General features: G+C 32.9%; 3 protein-coding genes across 4 annotated transcripts; 2 read left to right on the forward strand and 1 right to left on the reverse strand.

The window, feature by feature from the left end:
- Positions 1 to 7,587: 7,587 nt before the first annotated feature.
- Positions 7,588 to 9,503, forward strand: LOC130960703 (chlorophyllase-2). Its single transcript, XM_057886151.1, has 3 exons — positions 7,588 to 7,713; positions 7,819 to 7,973; positions 8,522 to 9,503. Exons 1-3 carry the CDS (start codon positions 7,623 to 7,625, stop codon positions 9,209 to 9,211), a joined length of 936 nt encoding a protein of 311 aa, XP_057742134.1. The 5' UTR covers positions 7,588 to 7,622; the 3' UTR covers positions 9,212 to 9,503.
- Positions 9,504 to 12,984: 3,481 nt separating this feature from the next.
- Positions 12,985 to 15,822, forward strand: LOC130961474 (acireductone dioxygenase 2-like). Of its 2 annotated transcripts, XM_057887399.1 has the most exons (7): positions 12,985 to 13,193; positions 13,891 to 14,002; positions 14,089 to 14,183; positions 14,459 to 14,573; positions 14,655 to 14,779; positions 15,311 to 15,381; positions 15,478 to 15,822. In XM_057887399.1, the coding sequence occupies exons 1-7, from the start codon at positions 13,176 to 13,178 to the stop codon at positions 15,542 to 15,544; spliced, it is 603 nt and encodes a 200-aa protein (XP_057743382.1). In that variant the 5' UTR covers positions 12,985 to 13,175; the 3' UTR covers positions 15,545 to 15,822. The 2 variants fall into 2 exon arrangements, with proteins under 2 accessions (XP_057743382.1, XP_057743383.1); XM_057887400.1 differs by lacking the exons at positions 15,311 to 15,381; positions 15,478 to 15,822 and adding an exon at positions 14,929 to 15,088 and having other exon boundaries at positions 14,655 to 14,801.
- A 1,611-nt stretch (positions 15,823 to 17,433) lies between these two features.
- Positions 17,434 to 18,425, reverse strand: LOC130962080 (early light-induced protein, chloroplastic-like). The gene is made up of 3 exons (XM_057888173.1): positions 18,220 to 18,425; positions 18,026 to 18,073; positions 17,434 to 17,887 (listed from the first exon to the last, which is right to left on the reverse strand). The coding sequence occupies exons 1-3, from the start codon at positions 18,361 to 18,363 to the stop codon at positions 17,537 to 17,539; spliced, it is 543 nt and encodes a 180-aa protein (XP_057744156.1). The 5' UTR covers positions 18,364 to 18,425; the 3' UTR covers positions 17,434 to 17,536.
- Between the last annotated feature and the right edge of the window lie 5,345 nt (positions 18,426 to 23,770).

The raw sequence follows: 23,770 nt of genomic DNA on the forward strand, positions 1-23,770 counted from the left end.
TGAAGGTTGAGTTAGACTCATTTGTAAAACGTGAAGTTTTTGGACTTGTAGTCCGTATACCAGAAGATATAAAACCTGTTGGATACAAAAAGAGTATTTATGAGAAAATGAAATGAGAAAAATGAAGTTGTAAACTACAAAACTCGACTTGTGGCACAAGATTTTCACAAAGGCCTAGTATAGATTATGAATAAACATATTCTCCTGTAGTATATGCAATAATATTGCATTATTTGGTCAGTTTATCCGCATACCATAAACTACATATGCATTTAATGGATATGGCGACAACCTATTTATACAGATCGTTAGATCATGATGTCTATATGAAAATCCTTGAAGGATTAAAGATATCTAAATCATCCAATGAATATTCACAGGGGTTACACTCAGTCAAATTGCAAAGATTTTTATATGGTCTTTGGACGAATGTAGTATAATTGTCTTACTGAATATCTGACCAAAAAATAGATTCAAGAATGATGATATTTATCCATGTATTTTCATGAAGAAATTTTCATATGGATTTATTATAATTATTGTGTATGTTGATTGTTGATGATTTAAATATTATTGGAACCATTGAAGAGATTCCAACAATGATAAAAGTTCTAAAAGAAGAGTTTGAGATAAAATATCTTAGAAAGACTAAATTTTATCTCGGCCTGCAAATCGAGCATACAAATAATAGCATCTTTATTTATCAAACAATATATACAGAAAAAATCTTGAAGAGATTTTACATGGATAAGTCACATCCATTAAGTAACCCAATGATCGTAAGGTCTTTGGATGTGGAAAAGAATCAATTCCATTCTAAAGAAGAGAATGAAGATGTCATTCATCCTGAAGTACCATATCTCAGTGGCATTGGAGCACTAGTGTATCTTGCTAATAATACACGACCCGATATATCATTTGCTGTGAATTTACTAGCAAGGTATAGTTCCTCTCCAACCAAAAGACATTGGAATTGAATAAAACAACTCTTTCGATATCTTCATGGAACAGTTGATATGAGATTGTTTTATCCCCATGAATCAAAGTCACAATTAGTTGGCTATGCAGATGCATCATACTTGTATGATCCATACAAAAGAAAATTTCAAACAGGATGCCTATTCATATATGGTGATACAGTTATATCATGGAGGTTCACGAAACATACGATAGCAATAACATCCTTTAGTCATGCTAAAATACTAACGATACATTAAGTAAGTCGCGAGTATTTTTTGTTAAGGAGTTTAATCCAATATATTATATCATAATGTGGATTGAGAAAAATAACTCCAACCGTTCTATTTGAAGATAATACAGCATGCATTGTTCAACTTAAGGGTGCATACATCAAAAGTGACAGAACATAGCATATTTCTTCCAAATTCTTCTTTACTCACGATCTTCAAAATCAAAGAATAATTAATGTCCAACAGATCTGCTCAAACGATAATATATTAATCTGGCAGATTTATTTACAAAGTCACTTCCAAAATCCTCATTTGAAAGATTGATACATTAGATTGAGATATGTCAATTTTGAGATATTAAATAATATCAACAAGAAAGGAGGATGTACTTTTTTTCTTTGGTCAGATTTTTCTCTTTATTGAGTTTACAAAGGATATTGTATTCTTTTTTTTTTCAATAATTTTTTTATTAGATTTTTCTTTAGTAAAATTTTAATAAAATATAATCTTAAATGGACATCTAAAAAAGAGTGTTGTGATATGGATGATTGCCCATTTAATGACTTGTAACTTTCTTTCTTATATAGGCAACTCAATTTTTCAATGATAAAATGTTTAAGTTCTCAAGATAAAGTAAATTTAATAAAATAAAAAAAATAAATGTTATATGTATATAAATAGAAGTATGGTATGAGACAAAGTACATACACAACAATAACAATAACACTTCTCTCTGTATGAATAATGTAACATATAGAGACATTCAAAGATATAATCATTAATTGGTTACAATAAAAAGAATATATAATATTTGGATTTTATAATTGAAAAGATAAGTTATTATTCTAAAATATAACTGACCGAGTTATAATGGTCACCACCAAATTATAACGGGTGAATGGGTGATGTAGTTTTTAAAATTTTTAGATATGTGCATATTGTTCTCCTAATAAAGTAAAAAAAGTGATATACTAAATAAAGTCATCAGTCAAGAAAGAACCAAGAACAAAATTGTTGGACACAATATAAAGAAAGAAGATGCTGCTTGACATAGGGATAGGAGATTAGAGGTAAAAGCGAATTGAGTCTCATCATCACGGATATGTATCTTTTTTTCGCGAAAGAAAGGTGCAGGAGGCGGTTCTAAACTGTAGCACAATGATACCTTCATTATTACTAAGATCATGAAACTTGATGCACGCAATGGGCGATGTATATTATATGCATGCAGAAAAATCCATGATTGGAAGAGGAAATAAAAAATAAATACATAAATAAATAATTTAATCTTGAAATTTAAAATAATGAGTATAGACGAATTAAGGAATTAATAATAAGAATCTCATTTTTGGTAAGTATAAAGAAAGTGAATAAGATCAGTGGCTAAGATAAATGATAAAATTAAAGATGTTTATCCTAAAAGGAAAAAAAAAAAAAAACAAAACAAAGTTTGCTTTGTAGCAGCAACTTGATTTGATATGGCAAGTTTTTTTTTTTAGTCCAGAAACAATACTGTTTATAGACTTCTTTGTATAGACCCTTAGAAAAATGAAATATTAATGATAGTTGAGATTAATTTGCATTGTATATTTCCTTTTACTTATATTTAACAAAAGGAATGATAAGTAGTGATTCCTTCTTATAGGAGAGACGGCTTGTGGTGTTCTTTTTTCCGATTGTTTATGTGTATGACAATTAGCAGATAAAATATAATATAATGCTTGTTACAGCATATAATAATGGTGAAAGAGATCGATTGGGGGAATCTAGCTATTATTACGATATATTCTAGCTATGCCGGGGTAAGACATGGGACATATATGCATGAATTGTTTAGGGTCATTATCATTTTGAGGTCACCAAGCTCATTCATAGCCTAATAATTCATAGCTATAAGGCTCCCATGACCTGTTCATGTTGAATTGGGGATTGGCTACATTTTTCTGTTCATTATCCCACTTTTTTTTTTCTTTTTCCAAATTTAGGGCAATTTTAGTTCGCATTTTATTTATTTTTTTTGTGATTTTGTTTTTAATATTTTTATAAAAAAAATATTTTCACTTTCTCTGTTTTAGATTAAAAAAAAAAGATATATTAATTTACAAATAGAAACCAAATACATTTTTAATTTTTTTCCTTTCCTTTTCGCTGATAACAAATATTACTTAGTTTCATAACTAAAAATATACGGGTTGATTTGGGATTCCTTTGTTATCAAGTGATTAATTTGGTTTAAATTTAACAAAAGATTTAAATAATCCGTTTCACTAGATAGACATCAGAGATTGTAAACAAAATAAATAATAGACTGCATTTTTAGCTTATAGAAAGGCCAAAAAAAAAAGTTCATCATAAATTATTCTCCCAAAATCCTATTTTTATCTTTTACATTTTAACCATCCACCTTCTAACCTTTTTTACTGCCGTATACTCCCTCCCCAAACCCTCATTGCGCCAGCGGTTCCTCCCTCGCCAGCCAGCCTAAGCGCGTCGAGCTTTTTTCCATCAAGAACATCGGTTTAGAATGAAAATAACCATCTACATACCTAGTAAAATGAACATTCAACAAATTTTATTGAATCTACTTAAATTTAATCCAAATTAAATAAATTTCTACTCTAGAATAAAAATAACTATCTACATACCTAGTAAAATAAACATCCAATCCAGATATTTATTTTTCCTGCAAATAGAATGTTTATTTTTCATGCAAAAGAGATGTTTGATCTTAATGCAAATCTCATCCGGAAAAGGGGAAGAAGAAGATGAAGAAGAGGAAGAGGAAGAAGAGGAGGAGGAGGATCACGGCAAAGGAGGGAGGATGGCGACGAGACAGCAACAACGTTGCCCAAGAATTGCGAGGCACAGCAGCAGCAGTACTCGTGGAACGCGAGATAGCTGCAGTGGCGCATGGAAAACGTGCGCCATGGCATCACTTGCGCGGCAGTAGCCGACAGCGGCAACCTGGACGACGAGATTAATGAAATAGAATGGAAACATAATGTGACAGTATATTAAGAGGAAGTTACGTTGCCTAACTTTAATAATTTAAATTTAAAAATTAATTATTCTAATAAATTTAAAATCTGATTTTAATAATTAATTTAATTTTTTTTATTAAAATTATTGTTTACGTTGTTCAATATTTGTAACGCCCTAACTTTTAGCACGTCATGATCGTACCAAAAGTAAGGCGTTACGAACCTGATTTCCTTTATTATAAATTTACTATTGAGCCTTTAGGTCGATATCGCGTTTTAGTTTATAAGAAAATACCAGAAAATTATTTCTAAATGTTTAAAACGGCAAAATTTTAAAAATATATTTAATCGACTAAATAATTAATTTATTTCATTTAAATAAAAAAACTCAAATACAATACCTATCCTTCCGGATAAAATAAAACTTAAAGCAACAAGGGCGAGGGAACTCTATAAAAATAACAGGAATCACAAGTAAATCTACTAGTCGTCTGCATCTTCTAACTGAATCTTCGAACCTGTGTCACTGAAAGGGTGGAAGATTTTGGGGTGAGAACAAACCACACGTTCTCAGTAGGGAATGAAAATGCCGTAAAAGTAATGATTAACATGCAAATAATTAACTTTACTTAATAAAACTATTTTCTTCTTTTTAAAACCTGTGGAAATACTTCTTACTCTTACTTCATATACTTAATTACCCTTTTTAATTTTTCGAACTAAAAACAAAGCCCAATTCTCAATCACCTTAATACACCAACTAATAGCATAAGAAACAGATCAACACACAAACAAATTGTAATAAGACAAACAAGTCAAGCAGTACAATCACAGAGAAAATATAACAAGCAAACACAACCAAACACAAATGTGCAAACAACATGATGCATGTCTATTCCTAATGCAGGCCATGAGCTCATGTGTCGGTTGCCTACCCGCTCCCGACATTACCCGGGCACAAGTCCCAGATATGGCTTTTCAGATGCATACAGTGTGCTTATAAGTCGTACGGCCAGGCCGCATACAGTGTGACTTTAAGTCGTACGGCCAGGCCGCATACAGTGTGACTTTCCAAATCAATAAGCATACATCTGGAAAACAGTTCTCAGTGTGTGGGCGTCCCCACTTTACATTTGGCACTAAGGCCCAAATAATGTCACATCTGCTCTCCTGTGGCAGACGCTTCGTTAATTAATATATTCTTTAAATCCTTGTTCTCTGCTCTCCTGTGGCAGAGATTCTTTTTCTTAATAAACCGAGCTCAAATCTTTACTTAAAACAAAATCTCTTAAAATAACTTTTCAAATAAAACCTCAGATTTTATAAAATTTCGACGGCATTTTCTCTAAAATTCGGTCTAAACCACCCTTACGAGTTCCCTATTCCTCAACAATTCACCAGCCTTTTTCTCAACAATTCTCAAATCAGCGAAATTCTTAATAATCAGAAAACAGTCACATTCACAGCAATAATCCATACTCAATAACATTACTATTATTAATATATATATATATATATATATATATATATATATATATTTGTAGTTATTCAATTAATTTTGTAGGCATTCTAAATTAAAAACGTTTATCTTTAAAAATAAATTTCCTACCTCTATATGAAATCAAAATCAACAAAAGTTTTGGAAAAATTTTCTGACCAAACTGCTCAAGAGGAAAGTGTCAGAAATTATCTATGCCTCCTAGAAATCCAGTTGGCCGAACTCAAGAGACAGGAGAGCTACGTCACCGTTGACTTCCACCGATCAAAAGTGACGCCAATACGTAGAGGAGGAGGATACAAACACTTTTATCGAATTAGATTTTTTATTGAAGTTACGGATCGCAAGAAATCAAACTCAAAAAGATTAAGATTCCATGGTTTCTCATTCTCTCTCTCACGGCCTTTTTTCTTTTCTTTCCTTTAGGTTTATGTTCGGTGGTGGTTGAAAGGAATTAAACTGATTATGGCTAATGGAAATGAGTGAAAATTTGTGATATTAAAGCTCATTAGGTGTCATGATTATACATGTATACATAAGTATTAGGCCACGCCTCCAATTTTCTTTCTTTTACCCCTTACAAGCTTCGGCCAAGTGATGATGATAATTAAATGAATATTAGCCAAATGTCATAGGTTAAATAAATAAAAGTGGCATGTGTCCACATGATATATATATATATATATATATATATATATATATATATATATATATATAATAATAATAATAATAATAATAATAATAATAATAATAATAATAATAATAATCAATTTAGACCGTAAATATCAATATAGTTTCTGATAGATAATTCAAAATAATAGAATAAATTATAATTAAATTAAATTTTATTTTTTTTAAATTCAAAGCATAAAATTTAATTTTAAAAACTCAAGTTGTTATAATATTTATGTTATTTATCTATACTTTTTCTTAATGACTAAATCTTTTTGGACAACTCTATTTATTTTAAATCTAGAGAAAAATTCAAAACAGTCCCTGATAATTACCTCAAAAGACAACGAGGTCTTTGACAACAAAAAAAAATACCAACCCGACTCCTGAGCTTTATTTTTATGGGACAGATTAGCCTCTGTGCAAAAAAAAGTCAATGTTATTTTTTTTGTACAGGAACTAATCAATCGTAAAAAAAATATATTAGGGGCCGGGTTGGGTGAATTTTTTTTTGAAGACCCCATTGTCCTTTCGAGATAATTATCAGAGGCCGGATGAGTATTCACTCTTAAATCTATAATTAGTGCTCTTAATGCAGGCTAGATTTAAGTGAGAAAAAAACCCCTTGGGCTTATTAGTTATCACTATTTTATCTTAATTCATATTTTAAGGGAATTTTTGTTGGTAATAATTTATAGATAAAGATTTAAATTGATTTTTAGAAAATTTTAAATGAGATTTTTTATTTTTTCAATAAATTTTTATTATTCTAAAAGTTTTTTAGACAAATTGATTTTTGTAAAGAACTAATTTACTTCATGATAATATTTTTTAAAATTTAATTATTTTATAATAAAATTTACCAAAACTTATTTATCCATCATATTTGAAAATTTGTTGAAAGCGATAGAAGTAACTATTTATCTAATTGGAGTGATTTTCGAAACGTCAAAACTAATAAAAAATTATTAGAACTAAATTAAAATTTGTATGGACTATGAAAAAACCACTTATTCATTCCAAACATAATGTTTATTTTCCAGTTCTAAACACATTCTAATATTTATAGTAATAAAAACTATTGGAAGTTTTTTTTTTCCTAAACTATAAGTTGAACAAAAAAAAAAAAGGACACCCGCCAAAATATCCATTGGGCAGATTATAGGAAACCAAAAAATCTAGAAGATTGTATAAAAGCCACAAGTTTATCATCAGTTTTGGATGTAGAGTAAGAGTTGCAGCTAAAGATTAAGGGAAAACCGGAAGCAGCTCTCTCATGTCATGTGTTCCTATTCCTCAACCAACGTCTTTGATAGTGGAAAACACAGCACCCATGTTCAAAGGGTCGAATGGAGATCAACCACATGCACCGGTAATTACAATTGTTCATTTCTCTATTGCTTATTTATTTTCCTTCATTTTAGGCCTGCATGAAGCTCAATTTCACAAGACTTGTATCTGCTTTTGATATTTTCAGTTCCACCACCAAAACCGCTCTTACTTGCAACGCCTCTTGAAGATGGAGAGTTCCCGATTCTGCTTTTCCTCCATGGCTACCTTCTTTATAATATCTTCTACTCCCAACTTATCCAACACGTTGCTTCTCATGGCTTTATTGTCATTGCTCCACAGGTTAATCAATCTCCCTCTTTACACTCTAATGAGTCAAATATAGTTTCGCTTTAATTTGCAACATGCACTTCTAAAATGCCACTTAATTTCATCTAAATTAAAGCACCACTATTGACAAGGGGCCACTGATTACTTATTGAAGGGCAAGTATGAGCCTAGGTCATGGATATATTTCTCTGATCTGCTTTGTCATATGTTAATGGTTCATGTCTGCGATCGTTTTCTTTTATCCAAACAGAAAGTCTTGGGGCAGATTTTAGCAATTTGGGCGGAATCGTCGGCTAGCATAGATACTAAATTGTCTTCCATAAATAAATTTTACTGATTTATATGCACAAACTCTCAAAAATACAGGTGCACATTATGTGTTTTTTGAGTAAAAGTTCTTATAAATATAGGTGCAAATTATTGTCGACCAAGTGCTTCAATCCAAAATATAATATTTGTTGGTCATGTAGCATTACTGGTACACATGAATAAGCAATGACAAGATTTTTCTGAAACAATAGATTGAAAAGAAAGTTATGCATTGTTTGCGCAATTTACAGTTATATACGGTGGCTGGACCCGATACAAGCGATGAGATTCATTCTGCAGCAGCAATAACAAATTGGCTATCTGAAGGACTCACCAAATTCCTGCCATCAAATGTAAGGCCGAATTTCAGCAAGTTAGCACTGGCAGGCCATAGTCGCGGAGGCAAAACAGCATTCGCTCTTGCTCTGAGAAAATTAAACACGACCACTAATCTCAGGTTTTCGGCTGTAATTGGAGTGGATCCGGTGGATGGAATGGACAAGGGAAAGCAAACTCCGCCGCCAGTTCTGACATATGTCCCTCACTCATTCGATGTTGATATGGCTGCATTGGTGATAGGGTCAGGGCTAGGTGAAGTGAAGAGGAATCCCTTGTTTCCCCCTTGTGCACCGAAAGGTGTGAACCATGAGAACTTCTTCAGTGAATGCCAGAAACCAGCTTGGTATTTTGTGGCCAAGGATTATGGGCATCTTGACATGCTTGATGATGATACCAAGGGACTTGCAGGGAAAGCTACTTACTGTTTATGCAAGAATGGGGAATCAAGGAAACCAATGAGGATGTTTGTTGGAGGAGTTATTGTTGCATTCTTGAATGCTTACCTCAATGGAGATAACACTCACTTGTTGGCTACAACTGCAACAGATAGGCATCAGAGCGTACCAATACCATTGGACTTCAAATTTGATTGTCTTGTTTGAAAAAAGATCATACTACTTAGGGAAAGTATAGTATATACTTGCGTGCTCGTCGACACATGTACTTAATTAGTTTTCAGGAAATAGCCGATTCTATTTCCTTACACTATACGTTCATAAGGATAGCACATTTTACTTCCCATGGTGACAGTTCAAGGTAAATCATGAACATACATGCTATGTTTCGTTTCACTTGCAATGTCTACTCTAGCACCAGATATTGTATCATATAATAGACAATAATCCAAGTTTTGATCATATATCTAACGGACATCTATAATTATATACCACGAATGTTAGAGAGTTATCAAAATTTATTATTTTTGTCTATAAGTTAGGTATCAATATTTAAAAGTATGAGATAAGATATATTGTTGAATTATTAAATTAAAAAAATTAGATTAAAAAAATTGAGTTGATGACTAAGTGATGAATAAAAATAATAAATTTTCATGATCTTCTAATATTTCTCATTATATATTAGTATTGGAAAAAATTACAAATGGGAGTAGGGGGCAAGTGGCAATTAATTAACTACCACAGTTAAGTGCTAGTATTTTTTTTTTTTATCAATTTTAGTCAGCATAGTATTTACTATTTTTTATACATGATGCATTTGGGTATTTTTTTAAAACATATATATTGATGAGTTTGAAAACTCTTATTTAATTTTGATGATGAACAAACATTATTGAAATATTTAAATACAAAATTATTAATTTGATCCTAATTCATATATGCTTAATTAATAATTTTGTTGTGCAGATTTTGTGTTGGGCCGAAACAAAAGAAAATTAACAAAGCCCAACTGTTGCATTATTGGTTCAGCTTTGAGTGTCCAAATGAGTTTGTGATTAAAGCTAGTTATATTGGGCCGAGAATAAGTTTTAATGCTATAAGCCCATGTTTGCTTCCATGCTTGATCCGAAATCAATTTTATCAGGAAAGCAAATGTTAACCAAATGGGCCAGTTTTAATCTCAATGTTACAAGCCCAAATTCTATTAGTGATAAATGGTTCCAATCTTGGTCCGAAACCAAAAAAAAAAAAAAAATGAAAGCAAAGTGCTTCCAACGGAACCAAGTCTTTAACCATGTGATGGATTTCAAAATCTATTACATTGTTAATTAATGCATGGGGAACATGAGAGAGAAATTCAGCTGATTTGATTGATGGCTATTATGACAAACACGCCACTCTAAGCTAAGGGAAGTAAAAGCAAGCTATTCTCAAATTAATGTGCTTAACCACTCTACATTGCTTTTCTTCAGATTCTTTAATTCTCTCTCATCTATTTCTTCTTCTTTCTTCGGTCTTTGTCCAGGAAACAATGGAAGAAATGTTCTTCAACCAAGAAAAGGAAGAGGCTGCATGCATCAAGACCATCAAGCTAATGATGGCAAGAAAACACACTAAAATAAAAATGAGCTATAGCTAAGATACTTACCAAATGTGGTTAGATTTGGTAAGGATATCTTGAGCTTTTCATGCTCAAAAAGGGATGTTGAAGATTCGGCCAAGGGGAGAGATTCTTGAAGCATGGCTTGTCTTTGATTCTGATCAACCACCACAGGGAGTAGCTAGAGTGGCGAAGTGATGGTTGAAGGCAGAGATTGAAGCAGATGAAGTCATTATCATCATGAGGCATCAAGGGCCAGAAATCCATCTTGGAGAGCAAGCCAAGGATGGAGAGCCCGGATTGATGAAGGGTGATGATCAAGAAAGGACTAGAGGTAATTGCATGTTGGTTAATGCATGGTTATCTCTTCTCTCTCTGTGTGTGGCCGAACCGGTTCTGTGTTTGTTGAAGGAGGAAGAAAGTTGGTTCGGTTTTGGCTTCAAGTGTGGAGGCTTTCCTCTTCTTTAAAAAGGGGGAACAACCACTGTTTGAAGCAAGGAGAAAATTTGAGAGTGCAAGGCACAGAGTTCTCAGAGCTACCTGAGCTAACAGATTTCTCTTCTCCTTCAATGTATTCTGTTTAGTATTTTTCTGTTTAATTTTGTCATGTCTTGAGTCTCATGGAAAAAGGCAAACAAGTGAGGTTTGTATGAAAAAGCCATAGAGCGGAAAAAGGCAGAGAGTGCAAAATTGAAAGAAAAAGCCATAGATGTCTTAGAGGTCCTTTGTTCATCTATGTTGTGTATCATGATTCTGTGGGAATCCCCTTGTAAGTTGGGTTAGCACTTTACAAGTTGTAATCAGATTGATTATAGTGAAATTCCATCATGTTTGTGATGGAGACTGGATGTAGGTTGCACTGCACTTAGCAGCCGAACCAGGATATATCTGGGTGCAATCTTCTTCTACTTTCTACTCCATTTCTGTTTTCAAATTCACAGGAGCAAAAACCAGAATTATCTCGTGCCAAGTGACGAGACAAAAAGAAAAGTCTCGTGGCAAGGGACGAGACAAAACAAAGTTGCTCGTGTCTATTGACGAGCAAAAACAGAAAAGTCTTCTCTGAAGGTCAGCAAGTGATAGCATCGAAAAGGGGGCTAAGATTCAACCCCCCTTCTCTTAGCCACTGAAACCATCATATATAAAAATATTATTTCTGATCAAGTGCTGATAAAAAATAAGAGTTAATAGTTAAACTAGTTTTTAAAAGATGATTTGTTTTTTAAATTTGTTTTGGAAAAATTTTATCAATTAAATTTATTTTTTAAAGATTATAAATTAATCATTTTTATGTTTCAGTCACTTAATTAACGGTTTTCGTCAACGATTGATAATATAAAATATTAACTCATATCATACATGATACTTAATATATATAATTAGATGATGAATAAATATATTTATAAAAATTTATTAATTTAGTGTTATTAGGTTATATTAGAATTATGCTTTATATAATTAAAAAATAGATTAAATTAATAATTTTTTATAACCATAATTATTTAGTGTCTAATTTTACATATTAAGTATCATGTATATTTTCAATTAACATTTTACATCATTAATCTCTAATTCAAACTATTAATTGAGTAATACTGTTCAATTAACTAATTAAATACAAATTGAATGTTGCAATTTGCAAGGCAGCCACTCCTATTCATTTTCTTTTGACAGGAAAATTAACTTTCATTTATATTATCAAACGGCACTTATACACATTACAGTAAACACATTAGTTCTATAATTAAAAAAAAAAGCTAACATGTGTCTTATTCTTACATGATAAATTTATTATTAGTAGAAATATTTTTATTAAAAATATAAAAAAATAAAAATTTTAATGTATTTATTTTATATTTATTAAATAAAAATATTTAAAATTTTTTAATAATAATAAATTATCATTTGTCTCCAAGTCATATATTAGCCGTCATATGTTAGCTAAATCTGTAAAAATATATTTTTTATGTTAAGTTATAAACTGAAAGGAGACACAATATTTGATTGAATCATACAGAATTTTAACAAACAAAAACAAAAATAAAATTGATTTTTTTTTCTAAATCTATCTAGATATGCTGTAACATAATGGGATTTTCTTTTTCTCTTCCAAAATGTAGAACGAAACAATTTTCTAGTCTGCAAAAATTTCTATGAATAAAAAACTTTTCTTTTGACATCTTTCTCCCAAATTTAAAGAAATGATATAACTAAATCTAAAATATTCATATAAAACAACAACAACACTATAAAAGAGAATTATTATAAAAGAAAAAGAAAAACCACTAAAATGATTAGGATCAAAAGCTCAGGAAGAAACTAAAAAAAATAATTAATATTAACTAATTAAAAATTCAAAGAGAGCCTTGAAAGGAGGCATTTTTTAATTTGTTGATGCAGTGTTAACTGTTAAGGATGTCCAGATTCAACTAACCAGAAAGCGGGGGCCAGGACATGTTGGTCAAAACGCGCAAACTCTCTGTTTGGGTTGACACTGCTTTTTTTAACTAACAATCGCGTCTCCACGAAGCGCAGAATCAAAATCTCCCAAACAACACCTCAACCACCATGGCTTCCTCCATCAAGGTAATCTTACATTCTTACTTCTTCTCCCTTACAAAGTTTTATGTGTCCTGATTCTGCAATATCCGCCATTGCTTTCTCTTTCTCTTTCTGCTTGTTTTCATCACATGCTCAATTTTAAGTCTCTATATTATTTCCTTCATTCAGATTTCAGAAACTTAAATTCTTCCTTCTTCAATTGTTTTCAAAAGGGCCGATAATAAAGCTGCTATATGTTCAAGAGAAATAAACAAATAAATAACTAAATATATTGAAGTAATGAAGTCTAGAATTTTTTTTACCATGCATAGTGCTGCTGTGGCAAGCAAGCTGAACAGTGTTCGGTTAATTGTGAGATTCATTTGTTTTGAAGTTGAGCTTCTTTCTATCAATGTGTAATTCTAACTTATTATTTGCTTTAATGGCTTAGTGAATCGATAGTGATTATTCCTCTGCTCCTCGTATGTGTGCTTTGTGTTTGTTTGTGGAAGAGAGAGAGAGAGCGCTGAAAGTTTCTCATGATTTATAATTTTGTATATTCAAACATAGTTGCTTATTTGAAAAAGAAATAAATAAATAAAAAGAAAAAAAATGTTAATTTTCTGTGCTAAAATCGCTACTATTTCTATTTACATAATGGAGAGGAATTTTTGAGTTATTCATTCGGACTTCATAGTCATAGAAAAAAATAAATAATTCTTCAAATGTCACTTATTCACAGGATCCCCGAGAGGAAGTCCTTCAAGCATGGTACATGGATGATAGCGAAGAAGATCAGAGGCTTCCTCACCACAAAGAACCCAAGCAGTTTGTGTCATTGGAGCAACTTGCCGGTAGGATTCTTTGCAGAATGTGTTGCCTTTTTATTAGCTTATTGAGGAACTTACGCTCACTTGGGATTTTCCATGTTAACATGCAGAACTTGGAGTTCTTAGTTGGCGATTGGATGCTGATAACCATGAAACAGATCCAGAGCTGAAAAAGATCCGTGAAGAACGGGGCTATACCTACATGGTTTGTTATAATATGTTGATTCAAAGTTGCCTTACTATCTTCTAGATTTTATTCACCATCAATCTGACCATTCCAATTACATAATCAGAAATATCAACAAAATGCAGATACACGACCATCCTTAATTATGACTTACATGGAACAATAATTATTGTAAAGGATAACATGTTTTTGTTTAAGACATGAACAGTACACTAGTTATGGCATTGCCAACAATGTTCTGCCTGTGTTAATTTTTGAATATTTGACCTGAAATGCATATTTTTTTTCTGCAGGATGTCTGTGAGGTCTGCCCGGAAAAGTTGCCAAATTATGAAGAAAAAATCAAAAGTTTCTTTGAAGAACACCTTCACACTGATGAGGAGATCCGCTTTTGTGCTGCTGGAAGTGGTTTGTTGAAATACTTCTGCTTTGATTGTCGCGATACATTATATATGATGTTAAATTGCTGATGTTTGTGCTTTCCTGAAGGTTATTTTGATGTTAGAGATCGAAATGATGCTTGGATTCGTGTATGGGTAAAGAAAGGAGGAATGATCATCTTACCTGCTGGAATTTATCATCGCTTCACACTTGATGAGAGCAACTACATTAAGGTGTTGATCGTATATGACAGTACTAATATGCATTTCATTGTTGCTGTTAGAGAATCATTAGCATCAATTAAGATCAATTAGTATCGTCTATATTTATATAGTATCTATACTATATAAATATAGACGATACTAATTGATCTTAATTGATGCTAATGATTCTCTAACAGTTGCAAATTGAAGAGAACTTCTACCTGTCAATTTCTTCCTACTAGTCCATCCCATTTTGTGGGAAGAGTGATTAAATTTACTTCGTGGCCTTGTTCCCTTTTTGGAAGGCTTTTATTTTTATAATCAAAGGATCTTCTACTTCGATTGGTGTCAGGCATCTGATTATTATATTTTCTACTTGTATTCTTGTGATATGCAAATATGTAACTTGATATATTTTCTTCTACCAATTGATGTTCATTTACATTAAGTTTTGCTGAATCTCGTCTACCTTTAATGGTTAATTGTGTCTTATTATTTGGATGAATAGACATCCTGAAGGGCTGCAGAGATCCTCATTTGTTTTTGTTTATACATTTGCAGGCTTTGCGATTTTTCGTTGGTGAACCAATTTGGACTCCGTACAATCGCCCACACGATCATCTGCCTGCAAGGTATAAATTTATATGATTTGAGTTGAGTGACATTCGGGACAATCAATGGCACTCCATAAATTCATAGAACCTCATTTTTGTGGTTTGAATGTGCAGAGAGGAATATATCAAGGCTTTTGTGGAAAATGATGTTGCCAAACAAACTGTTGATGCCGCTGCCTAAGATTGGATGAAAAGACTATGATTTCACTGCTTTAAAACAAGAGTTGAACTCAAAAGAATAATGCTACCTCTGGATAAAGATGCTACTCTTTATGTTGTTTGTGTTATTCACCCATTAACTTTGATGGTGTTCAAAAGTTTAATGCAAGCGTTGTTTTTTTAATGTGATGGACATCAGCATATCAGCATTTTATTGTAATAATATGTTCTTCTTTGGCTGTATTGGCGTATTTGGGATTCATCTAAAAAAGGTGTAATCAATAAGTTTTCTTTTTTTTCGGTCACGAGTTTTAGATGAGGTTAGAAGTGACTGAATCACTGAACTAATATCTGTGTGGATCATGTCCCCCAACCTCCACCCTTTTTTTTTCTATATTTTGTTTATAGGGTGTGCTATGTCACTTTGTTCATTACAAGTTTACAACAGTTGGGTTCACGAGTTTATGGGCTAAACTTGAGTTAGAGATTTGAGGACCCAAAAGAATAAAAAAATAAATAAGCATTAGCTTTTGAGCTAGTTGGATGGATATGAGTCTAGTTTGTTCCATAGGTTTGACCATATTCCATAACTCTCTTCTAACTCCATTCTAACATCTTTTGACAAGAAGTTTTGAAAAATGGGATCTAAGAGCAATTCCAATGACAAAAAAAGGTTGTCTCCAATTTGTTTTTGTGTTAGAATATAGAAAACAGGAATTTGTTTCATTGGAGAAAAGAGAAGGGAAGATGAGACGGAAAGTTAGAAGATCTCAGAACAAGGACTTGAAAAGTAGTTTTTATTTTTTAATATTTAAAAATAGAAAAATATATTTGATAGATTATTAATAAATTTTGTTTTTGTTATTTCATTTTAATTAATTAAATAGGTAGGATCACAATAAGAGCCAAAGTTTGTGTCTCTTATTGAAAAAAAAAATATTTGTAATTCCTATTTTATGTATATAACATAAAAATTAGGTAAATTTTAGCCAATTCTCTCATAAATAGAGGATTGGTTGCCCTCTATATTTTATTTAATTGTTAAATTATTATTGGTGAAATTTAGTTGTGTTATTATAGTTAATGCTAATTATATTTTGAATTATAATTTTAAAAATTAAATCACTAAACTATGATAAAATTTATTTTACAAATCATAATCATTTTTAGAAAGATTCATTTCGTAATTTTACCGAATTGTTACAAAAAAAGTTCAAAGCTGAAAAAAAAAAAGGATTAACAAGTTCAAATACAAAAACCAAAATGAAAAAGATAAGGAAGCATAAGCTGAAAACAAAAAACAGGGGATAAGAGAAATTGGAGCATTTGCATCCCGTTCCCATGCGATCTTCTAATTTACAAAGGTTGTGCTCTCCTCGTAAATCCATTGACTCTGGATTTTGTTGGTTTTTTTTTTTGGAGTTGTCACTCACCAGTCTCATATATAGAGGTGAGGGAGCACAAAAAACCTTCAAACATAAAAAATATACTAATAGAACACCACATCAACATATATCCAACTTTAATTCTTCAATGAGCTGCTTGAAATTAAAGCATTTACACTGTATGTTTGTTTTGATCCATTTCAGTCGAATCATATTACAATATAATACACAATTTCAAAGGAGTGGAGTGTTTTTAGTTATATTCTAGGACCTCATCTTAGTATAATATTAATAATACATCATGTTTCCAAAGAGTGGAATAGATTTTTTTAATAGTCGCATGCAGGATGGATGCAAGAAATATGTTGTATCTTAGCTTTGTTGGCAGATGAGATGTATGTTTACTCATCAATTGCGTTTCACATATGAACATGATAAGAAAGGTTCATTCCCGTGGTTGATAGTTTTTAAATGAATTGTGGCGATATTGTTGGGTTCCAACGTGGACAAATTCATTCGTCTAATATGATCATTTATTATACACTAAACTTTGATACATTAGCATTTGAGTTTTTCATATTCTATGAATTGAACCCCATAAATACATACGTCCATAATTAATCAAATAATCAAACAAGGGTGCTTGTGCTTCCTTTGATGTATTCAGTAAAAGCAAGAGCAACCAAGCCTAACATGGCAAATCTACCATTCCATAGCTCTGCATCAGAGGACATGAACGCTTTTGATTTAGACTCCACACTAACCCCTCTCAAGAGTGGAACCAGAGAAGCAAGTGACAAGATCACACTTGTCCCCAGGAACCATGTGATCCCGCCATTGGATATCTGTACAAACACACCCTCCCCTTTGGTCACCTCCATTGCTAATGCTACCACAAATCCTATCATGGCAAGTCTTCCATTGATTCTCTCTGGTGCTGCCCCACTGAAAGCCATAATATCTATCAACTTGCTGCTCACCTGCAGTTATTACTCGTGTTAACGGGGTGTCAGATTGATAATCAAATTAAAAAATTGCAAACATATTCTTGTGTTAATGATGTTTATTTCATTATTTGTATGCTCACAACTTGATATTTAAATATATTCTCTACTCACCTTTTGTGAAGGTGCTGGTGGTGTAACTGGATTTGGTGCCTGCTCTTCCTGCGATCAAAGACCAATGATATATATGGTCACCAAATGCATATGTTTTCTCTTAAACCCTTTGATGAAATACACAAAACACAACAACTACAGGATCACATCATGTGATATAATACCAATTAATAGTAAAATTTGCGAATTAATACCTCGGCCATGGACCGAACTACGAGGCTAGCTTTCCTCCTCAGGCTTGGAATGCCAAACTGGTTCACCCTGAACCTGTTAGAAATGTTGGTCACAGGACAGGCCAGAATAGAAGACTGCATAGCATATGATGAAGCAGCAGCCATTGATGAATTTTGTTAGTAATGTGTGCTGGAACTGTTCCTGATGAATGTACTATTATTATGAGTATCTGGTTACAATGGCAATTAATACAATAGATAGAGCTACTTATATGATTGCTATTCTTGGCACCTAAGCTAACCACAAAGAATACCTAAGGAAGGCTTGAAGAGATTTTTTCCTACAAAGAGACTTAACTTTGAATTATAGGCAGAAGCAATAATGAAGCGTGGGTATTTTTTTTTTCCGCGTGAAGCATACTTTAGGGCTTAGGCTCCAAAGGTAACTTGGGTCGCGTGAGTTAACTTGTCCAGGCATACATGAGAAAAGCCAGAGATGTGCGTGCATGTGGCTTACATATGGACCAGAACGTGGCCTCGATGAACTTGGGATTGGAACTGTGGCACTCTTGGAAGTTGGAACCCTGCAAGGCTTCAAAATATACTATTATATTCTTCTACAGATTCTAGACAACTATTTTAGTATTACTCAATTAGCAATTATCATAATTATTGAATGATGCTGGAACATAATAAATTTGTGCTCTAAGAATATTCACAAGACTTATAAATATTATTTTCATAATAATTAAAGAAAAAAAGGCAGTGAGGGACTCGAGCATAATTAGTAGCAACAACTGAACAAAGAATATTTCAGCCATTGATCGCTTACAGTGTCTTGAGCTTTCAAAGGTTCCTCCAAATTCTTCTTCTGGCCTTCATAGATTGACCACAATTCTCTGTAAGGCTTGTATTTCTGACTTTCTGTTACTCTTTAACATTTTACTTTATTGCTCCTCTTTAGTTTGTTTATTTGTTTTAAGGTTCCTCTATGTCACTGTTATCTGCATTAGCAAGCAAATTCACGACACTATAGTGAAGGGGAACTACCTTCAGCTTTGACTTCTTTGTCCAGGCAGTAGAATTTGGACCTTTCATATAACAGGTTGACTTCACTGAATTCTCTCAAACTTGTCTCCATGCATAGACTTCAAAACTTAAATTTGTAGATACCTAACTATGATTTGTAAAGTCCAATGTATAGATTTGGTAATTGCATCTTTTTTGTGAAACAAAACGCAATGTTATGTAGAATTTCAATTGATAAGGTGATTTGATCTTCAGAGGAAACTGCCAGACTGGTAGAATAGGGTAGCATTTAGAGGTAGACGAGACTCAGACGAAAAAATTAGATAAAATATGATTTAGATTTTAATGTCTTGACTATGGACATAGTTTAAGAGAGGGCACTATGGTGCCATTTAATTCATGTAGCCAGTGCTATCTGTTAGGGAAAGGTTTATGTTGTTGTTGTGCTGTAAGTTGTAACTCATTCTTCAACGAGATTCATTTGAAAAAGAAAATCTTTGATTTTCATCTAACACGTCGGTGTGCATACTTTTTGTTTAGTACAACAAACTGCACATCATTTCTCAAACTCCTTCATGGATGTATTGTAACATGAAAATAAATGATATAGGTGGAAGCAATGATGAATATAGAAGTTCCTCCCGCAATGGATCTAAATTTATTGTTTGATATGTAATGTGCTGCAGACACTTATAATGCATCATCAAGCTTATTTAATAGCCCTTCTTCGCCCATTAGATGTATTGCATCTCAGAAATCAGGCAAACGCTGGAAGTGCCAGCATTGTTTATGGCAGAAAGCCTTGCCCGGATAGTTGCAGGAGTGGAAAGATGCGGGTGATACTGTCCCTAAGGCAAAAGATTCTCAGAACTTGTGACTGGAAGATCTGGAACATCCTGCTTCTGAAAGTTATAGAGAAACTATATCAGACAATTAAAGTCTGAATGACGATGGGAAAAGAATATCCTATGAAGATGCAGAAAATGACGATTTAAAGATTATGAAAATGCTGAATTATGCACTGAGAGTCAGTTTAGACGACAATTTTCTGAGAATGAAGATGCAAAAGATGCATGCTCGTTCTATTTGGCGAATGGACCGAATGAATTGGATGAAGCATCATCTTTAGAAGTTTCAATGTATGCTTCTAATTCAAAGAGGAATTCAGATCATGATCCTGATAATCCTAAATCGTGCAAGTCAAGAAAACCAATGGATAACAGCTTGTTATTGTCTTGCAAGTACAGTAAGGTCTCCTTTTGTGGCATTGAATACCGTCTACCAGATGGCTTTTATGATGCAGGACATGATCTGCTATTATAGCACCTTGAAAACTATGAGAGAAATGGGTGTCTTCTCACGTGTGAAGTCATCTTGTTAGGCAGGCTTGTTGTTATTATTACTATTGGTAGTAATAATATTAGTTGTGGAAGTACTGAACTACTGATGGTAGTTGTGTGTTAGTGGCCATTTACAGTAATTGAATTGTTTTTCTCTTTCAGCTTTCTTACAGGGATGAGGAGTCGGATGCTATTATACTCTCGCTAGAACAGCGATCTTACATCTGAAGCCCTTAAATAACTTGAACATTCTTGAAAATCAAGCTGTTATTGACAACTCGAAGATTGCTTCGCTGCTTGCACTTTTCATGTCAGATCATTTTGGAACAGCAATAGAAGTGCTATTGTAGAAAGGACACGGAAGTCTGTGTCTGCTTCAAAGTACAAGAAGCCTATGTATGTGCTCAACTGGGAGCAGCACTGATATAAGTGTATCTGCTAGATAAGTTGTTGATACCATAGAGAATATTACTCTCTCCAACATCTCATAGTTCCAATTAGAGCTGAGCAGTTCGGTGGTGCAGACATAAAACCTGCTTTTCAAGGTATCATTGTTGTGTTTATTCCAAATTTTTGTACGTAAACCTTTCTGCTGGAACTCTTCCATTACCTATCATATGATCTGATACAATTCTATTGTTTTGAAGTATTTATGCGATCACATTGAGGCCCCTATATCTTATGAGATTTTAAGAGATTACATGGATTTTTTAGCACGTGCATGGAATATCATCCTCATTAAGAGGGGGTGATATATGCATCAGGATGCTTGCTGATGCTTGTAGTTGTAGACCACATGATATAAGAGAAGAGAATGATCCTGAGTGCTTTTGCAGGTCTGTATCATCAAAGGCATATTTAGTTTAAAATGATGTCTTTGCTTATTATGTCATTCTTCCTAATCTACTTGTTTCAGGTGTATACCTCTTTGTCGAATCAAAATCCCTCTTTCAACTGGAGGAAATCTTGATCTTGGTTGTTCCTTTCCATCTTTCTCTGCTTGTGACAAATTCAACTACTTTAGTTAGGTGCTAGTTGGGATCAGTTGAGCTGCGGCTAAGGTATGTTACTGAAGGCCTGCTGGACGTTGAATCTTGTGCCAAGAGTGTGATTTATTTTTAATCACTCTAGTTGATTAGTGGGTGGTTTTGGGAGGTGGATTATTTGCTTATTCAGTCGCTAATTCATTTATTTCCTGTTTCAGATATAGGTGTTCTTTTCCCACTAGTTATTTAAATTGTGTTAGTGTAGTTTCATATACATGTTTTTGCATGATACTGAAGGTGCGTACTTTGGAAGTTCAGGATAGTTCAGCCTACGGGATAAAAAATTCGGTAACATTAACTTTTTGGGAGAAGCAAGAGTTCTAGGTACTCTGGACCACCCTTGCATAGTAGAAATTGATGGACACCAAATTCTTGCCCATTGGAAACTCTCTGCGGATGGTGATGTCAAGCGTAGTGTTTTTTTATGAATTTGGATGGAGGGTCCTTAAAAGTAAGATTTCTTATAGCAATTGCTATTAATACTGACATATTGTTTGTTGTTTAACTAAATTTTTGCACTTTTTTAACTATTTTTTTTTTTAAATCCCCCTAAAAGAACTATCTCAAGAAGCTATCAGAAGCGGGTGAAATATTGGATTTGGCTTTATATAAAGACGTTATTTGTGCTCTGTCCGAGCTGCACTCAAGGCATATATTTTTGCTTTTTGGTTTTGAAATGTGCATAGTTGTATGACTGTTGATGTAACATAAAAAACAATTTTGCATTTTGTGACCGCACAGCACTGACTCGTGTTGTCACATAGAAGCTAACATTTGGTCATTTGGATGTTTACTCCTTGAGATGCTGACTCTGCAAAATTCCATATTATACACAAGATATTCTACAAGATGCAACCACTTAACCGTGTTAACTAGGCTATATCTTGGGTTGGGTGTCCCTTGTTCTTTCAAAATTCATTCCTCAATTGGGTGGTATCATTAGAATCATGATATATGCATTCTTTTTCATTTTCATTGTAAGTATTAGGCCTTAATGTTAGGCCTTAACAGTCTTTGGGTAGATGATAGAAACACACACTTGCTACTTCCTAGTATTGCTTAAGAGAATCGTTGGAAAATCATACCTTAAAAGCCCTACATTCCTATTTCCTAATAAGCTAAGTCATCCAGTTTTTATTGCCAGGATTCAATAATGAGTGTGTATTTGAGTTAGCTAATTATAGAGATACCTGCAAAATGTCATTTTCCAGATCGCGAGGTCTTTGGCAAGTAACTTTAACAAGAGCAGTGATTTACTTTTCGTTCAACCTTTTTGTATAATGTTGCTTCTCAACAATTTTGCAAGCCTGGGGAATGAGAAGCAGGTAATAATAATGAATCTAACTATCAGCAAGAAGATTGATTACTTCAATATCCATAAACTTTCCTACCTCCATAGGTAAATAGTTTGCCTTATTTTGGTTTCCAACTTGTACACAATGAAGGTGACTGTATTTAATAGTGAAACCATACATCTCTGAAAAATATTCAACAACTGATTTCATAGTCGAGTTCTCATCAACATGGAGCCTATAAAGATATAACGTCCTTATAAAGAGAACTATTGAAAAGAAGTTTTTCTTTTTTTTTTTGAAATTATTGTAGGACAGTACCAGAAAGAAAAAATAACTACACGGGCTCTCTTGTTAACCATCTTATAGTAGCTCCCTAAATTGTACATCATTAACATTAAAAAAAATGGTTTGAACAAACTGTGTTTATAGAGTACCTTAATGCGATCAGCATCAGACAATTGCCTTGACAGTAAATCTTTTCCTAGCAGCTGGGCAGCATACTCCACTACTGGAAGAGGTTCAATAAATGCAGCAGAAGCCATATCTTGGAAACATAGAAGAGTAGAGAGAAATTTCATGTTGAATTGGAGTTGAATAAGAAACTGAATTCTAGGGTGAGTACAATGTCAGAATTTGAAGTGCCTCACGTGGAGCATTAGCACGCTTACCAGCAAGAAACTGGGCCAAGTAGAAAAGTGGTACAAATTTCCCCTAGCAGCAAACTTGATCACCACTTGTATGCTTTATTAATTAATTTCTTAGCTACCTGTGTTTCTCTAATAATTTTCTATGAAGAATCAAGTTCCACGAAACTAATCGCTGAGGTTAGTATCAGTTTGCTTGATAATTGATATGCTAAAAA

This window comes from Arachis stenosperma, chromosome 2 (genome assembly GCF_014773155.1).
Source record: "Arachis stenosperma cultivar V10309 chromosome 2, arast.V10309.gnm1.PFL2, whole genome shotgun sequence".
In the NCBI taxonomy this organism is placed as follows: Eukaryota; Viridiplantae; Streptophyta; class Magnoliopsida; order Fabales; family Fabaceae; genus Arachis; species Arachis stenosperma.